The sequence below is a fragment of the Cyrtonyx montezumae genome, unplaced genomic scaffold (assembly GCF_038088225.1).
Source record: "Cyrtonyx montezumae isolate F1298 unplaced genomic scaffold, pur_monq_1.0 scaffold_8, whole genome shotgun sequence".
NCBI lineage: Eukaryota > Metazoa > Chordata > Aves > Galliformes > Odontophoridae > Cyrtonyx > Cyrtonyx montezumae.
In genome coordinates, this window is record NW_027072089.1 from 111,431,823 (window position 1) to 111,436,480 (window position 4,658).

The window sequence follows — 4,658 nt, forward strand, 5'->3', positions numbered from 1 at the left end:
ATCACTTGCTAATTTCGTCGGTGTGTGCACATTTCAGCGACTGATAATAGGACGTTGTTATTTAAAGGACAAATAGCTCTGACCCGTAGAGAAGCAGCAGCTCGTGTTTTTTCCCTGCCAACTCCAGTCTACCTCTTAAAACTAAAAGTTGGAATGAAAGAGGAGACGCGCTGCTGCATTTCTGCTCAAAGCGAAGGAGGAAACAAGGGACAGTAAAGAATGCAATTAAACCACGATAGCGATGTACAGAATGTCAGTCTTTTTTTTCTTTATGGTAAAGCATTGTTTTTTCTCTATAGAAAGTACTGGATAATACTATTGAGTTGCAATCCTGAAACCTTTTGGTTTTGCTGTTTGATCGTTGGTTTTATTTTTCTGAACGCCCTCGCAGATTGCTTCTTAGCTTTCTTCATGCACACCAGCCATTTCGTTATCAAGACAATGTTCCTTTCAAGTATTTCAGATTTCCCCTCTCAGTCCTATAGATCTGTGCATAAGGTCGGTTGCTGTAACCCGCAGAAGTCCTGGCCCCGGTAGGAAGTCCATCAGTTAACGAGAAAGTCCCCGCTTATCTTTGTGCGTTACTGAAATGAGTTTAATTCAGGTAGATTTTGTTTCTCCTCCGCGCCTAAGACCCTTCTCCGAGATAAATCACTGCTCGCTCTTTTTTTCCCGTTGGAATGTAAATCCTTTCAAGACTGAGTTATTTTTAGTCTTTTTTTATTTTATTTTTTTACTTTTCTATTTTTTTTTTTTTATTTTTTGTTTCCATAGATGTCCACTTCTGGGGAGAGAACACGATTAAATAAACATCGGCCGTACGTACATTAACTCGAAGAGCGCCCGGGAAAGGGGCGAATTTTTAACAACCCTGAGACGAAGCTTTATCTCGTTAAAGGTACTTCTTCCCGCTGGTCCATGGAAACAGAGCTTGCTTTACTCAGCACCGAGGGCGTGAAAGTGAGAAAGGAGTCCGTCCTGGTGGTGGCCGAGCAGGTAAAGTCTGACCCGGCGGGTCTCTGTGCCAGCCCGTTGGACGGGCTGCCGTGGCACGCCAGGCACGAGCAGGGGCTGCCACCGGCGCTGGCGAGTCCGTGGCTCGGGGCGGGGTACAGAGAGGGATGCCTGAAGGCGCAGAGCAGCTCTGGTCGCGGGTACGGGTGGGACAGGACGCGGAAAGTGTCCAGCGGCCGCAGCGGGGTGCTGAAGGGAGCGGCGGCCGAAGCCGAGGTGGCCCCGATGCCCATGTGGGAGTAGTAGGGCAGGGGCAGGTGGGATGGGAAGGGGTAGGGCAGGTTGCCTGTGGCGGCCGCGTGGCTCATCATGTAGGTGTAGAACGCCGGGTCCGCCGGGTGCGGCCAAGTCATGGCCAGGCGCTGCCGCTTGTCCTTCATCCGTCGGTTCTGGAACCACACCTGCGGAGAGAGAGGGGAGGCCACAGCCGTCACCCGCCGCGCATCCCCCGCGCATCTCCGCGCTCCGTGCGAGGCTGAGACATGGGACCGCTCCCCATGGCCGAGCCGACACGGGTGCCAGCCCCGCTCCCTGAAGGGATCACTTAAAGCGCTGTAAATCCAGAGAGAGACCCACTGGGGCTGCCCCGTTAGGGTGCTTATCTCCCTGTCTTCCTGCCGGGGCTCGTCCCAGGGAACCCTCCGGGTAAACTCAGCCTCTCTGCCTCCTGCGGACAGAATTACCTGGGATTGTTTTACTATTATTATTATGTTTTGCAAACGTTACGGAAATAGCAAAGTAGGGCGAGAAGAAGAGAGGTCTGGAGCTGCTACTGCCCTCCTATTCCCTCCCTCGTCAATCGAGAGAGTTTTGGATCGGGTTGAGGGAAGGATTAGCAATAATCCAGTCGGGAGAGACCGGATTAGCGGCGCTGGCTGGGATGGCCCCGGAGCCACGTCGTCCCCCTCCCCCCGCAATGCCGCATGCTGTGGGGTGCGGGCAGGGCCGGGAGAGGGGCGGGGGGCGGGGGGTGAGAGAGGGCTGCGCTGGGGAAGTGCTTTCCCGAGTTTTGCAAGGAAGCTTGGCTATATAGATTTATATCGTGCTAATTGGAAACATGTCCGAGCCGTGTATACCTTGATGGTGGTTTCTGGCAGATTTAGAGCAGCCGCCAGTTCACATCTCCGAGGTCTGGACACGTAGTTCTCCCGATAAAACTCCTTCTCCAACCGGGCGATCTGCTCGCGGGTGAAGGCTGTGCGGTACCGGCGCATCTGGTCGCTGGCGCTGCAGCCCAGCGGGCCCTGGGAGCCGCCTCCACTGCCGCCCTTGGGGTGATCCCCGCCGCCGCCGGGGCTGCCGGCCCGAGTCTCGGAGCACGGCCCTACGAGGGGAGCCCGCGGAAGGGACACTTGCTGCGAGACGGGTGTGCAAAGGGGGATGCTCTCCGCCCGCCGCCCCATCGAGCTGCCCTCTCCCCCGGTGCTTATCCCTGCTCCCTTGCAGTAGGGGTGCTTGGGAGATACCCATGGGGAACGGCGCTGGAGAAAGGGGTGATGCCCCAAAACATACACATGGCAACCCTGCAGCGTCCTCTGGGCCGCTTACTCGCTCCCCACGCTGTGAAGCTGGAGGTGGCAGCCGCATCCCCGGCCCTGAGGGCTGGGAAGGATAGATGTGCCTACTGCCTTCCCGCAGCCCAGTGAGGAGCAGTCGGCAGTCAAGAGTCCTGCCTCCACCCCAAGGAGGGGGTCAGGCTCTGGGGACCCTCCGCTCAGCCTCCAGAGCTTGAGGTGGGGTATTTTCCAAGAGCCCCTAAAGGATGAAATGGGGCAGACATCACCATCCGCACTTCCCGGTTTCTTCTTCAAGTGATGGGGGAGTGGGAAGGGAAGAGAAGAGGATCGTTGTTGGGCTGGGGGGGCTCTGCCGAGAAGGGAAGGTGGGAACAAGGAGTGGGGGCAGGGGGAGAAGGGGCCTGGCCGCTGCTTTTGCTTTCAAATGCAACTCTCTTTCATTGTGCCCGAGACCAAAGGCAATTAATGCATTGGGACCATTTCCGAGCTGGCGCCATCGAGACATAGAAGTGACAAGGTAATTTGGACCTCTCTTTTTTTTTTTTTTCTTTTTAACCCAACGTGCAAACAGGGACCTCTCCGCCGCACTTGGGGCAGGCAGCAGTCAGAGAGCGATTTTACGGTCTTTACGGGCGCTTCCGCACTCGCCCGGGCACATTTCACCCTGCAAAACCACAAACAGCTCTCGGCCAGAAAACCCGTTTGATGTTGCTCCCCCGTGCCCACCCCCTTCGAGCTCAGAACCGCGCCGCTGGGGACGATCCGAAGGGGTTTCCTGGAGCAGGCACCGTAGTGGGAAAGGATGAAAATAAAATTAAAGGATCGTTGTGTGGGGGCTCTTGGCCAAGGGGCCCTGAGGGACCGGCTGCAGACTTGATGCTCAGGGAAGCCCGGCTGCCCTCCAGGGACGCGGCGGCTGCCCCGTGTCGTGCCCTCCACCTCCCCAGAGAGCCTCCCGATGCCTGGAAGCCGGGGGATCGACTGGCAAAGGGAATCCCCCCACCACCCCCGCCCCGACTTCGAAGGGAAGCCCCCCTCCGGCATCCCCCCGCCCCCCCGGTGCTGCCCCCCGGCCCAGGAGCGAGAGGGGGCTGCAGGCATGGGAAGGTGTTGGGTACCTTTGCTGTGCTGGTACTCGGCGCTCCCCGTGGCGCAGTCCGGGGTGCAGCTCACCTCGATTTCCTCATAGAAATCCGACTCGGTGTCCGAGCTGCTCTGCTGCCCTTTGCTGGAGGGGGGCTCCGTGCCTGGGGGCTGCTGTCCGGCCCCGAGCAGTGCTGTCGCCGCCGAGCGGCTTTCCGGCACCGTCCCTGTCCCTGGCAGCACCTCCACCTCCTCTTCGTCTTCTCCTCCGCCACCTCCTCCTCCTCTTTCTCGGGACGACAGGGGGCCAGGTCTGGGGCTGAGGCAGTTCCGAGGGATCATCTTTTCCTGCGGCTCCGGAGCGGGGCTCCTCACCGCTTCTGTCAAATTAGGCACCCTCTTGCCTACCAGTGCGCCAAGTTGCGACCCTTCCAGAAACATCACCATCTCCTTCCTGCTTTCCATCGCGACTTCGCTTAAGGGAGGGGGGAAACAAATCCAGATCTCGTCCCCCCCCTCCCCGCCGCTCCCTCCCCAGCCCCGAGCGCAGCCCGCGACCCGCTGCCGGCGGTGCGGAGGAGCAGCGGGGAGATGGGGTGACCTTGTGATGCGAGCGCTACTCTGTGCCGTGCTGCTCTGGGAGGGATCACCATTGCCCTCTTCTTTCTAAGCTGTCATCCTCAATGGTGCAGTCGTCATTACAGTACCACTGGTGACGCCACACATTGATTGCCAGCGGATAAATAGAAACGTCTGCCATGGGGAAGATGAAAGGAAGAGCCGGAGCTAATGGGCTCGACGCGTGATGCACCAGGTGTAGGAGCCGCGATGGAGAGGGAAGTGTGAAAGGGAGATGCATATGGAGCGGAGCTGCAAAGAGGTTGTAACATGCGGGCAGAGTTCCGCGGGGGGGAAGCCTCGCTTGGCCATTAAACAGAGCCTTTTGATTGCTTTGAGCCACTGCCTTGATGTAAAACCGAGGCGAAGAGCCCTAGCCGCATCCTGAGAGTGAGAAGATGCATACCGAAGCCTCTTCCTTCGATG

At 58.0% G+C, this 4,658-nt stretch overlaps 1 protein-coding gene across 1 annotated transcript; it reads right to left on the reverse strand.

The window, feature by feature from the left end:
• Positions 1-884: 884 nt before the first annotated feature.
• On the reverse strand, positions 885-4,079 carry EVX1 (even-skipped homeobox 1). The gene is made up of 3 exons (XM_065753316.1): positions 3,650-4,079; positions 2,091-2,338; positions 885-1,415 (listed from the first exon to the last, which is right to left on the reverse strand). Exons 1-3 carry the CDS (start codon positions 4,077-4,079, stop codon positions 885-887), a joined length of 1,209 nt encoding a protein of 402 aa, XP_065609388.1.
• Between the last annotated feature and the right edge of the window lie 579 nt (positions 4,080-4,658).

Coding starts and splice junctions, on each gene's coding strand:
- EVX1 (XM_065753316.1), bottom strand. CDS start 4,079: ATGGAAAGCAGGAAGGAGATGGTGATGTTTCTGGAAGGGTCGCAACTT. Junction 2,339..3,649: donor CGAGTACCAGCACAGCAAAG/GTACCCAACACC, acceptor CTCCCCTCGTAG/GGCCGTGCTCCGAGACTCGG. Junction 1,416..2,090: donor TGCCAGAAACCACCATCAAG/GTATACACGGCT, acceptor CTCTCTCCGCAG/GTGTGGTTCCAGAACCGACG.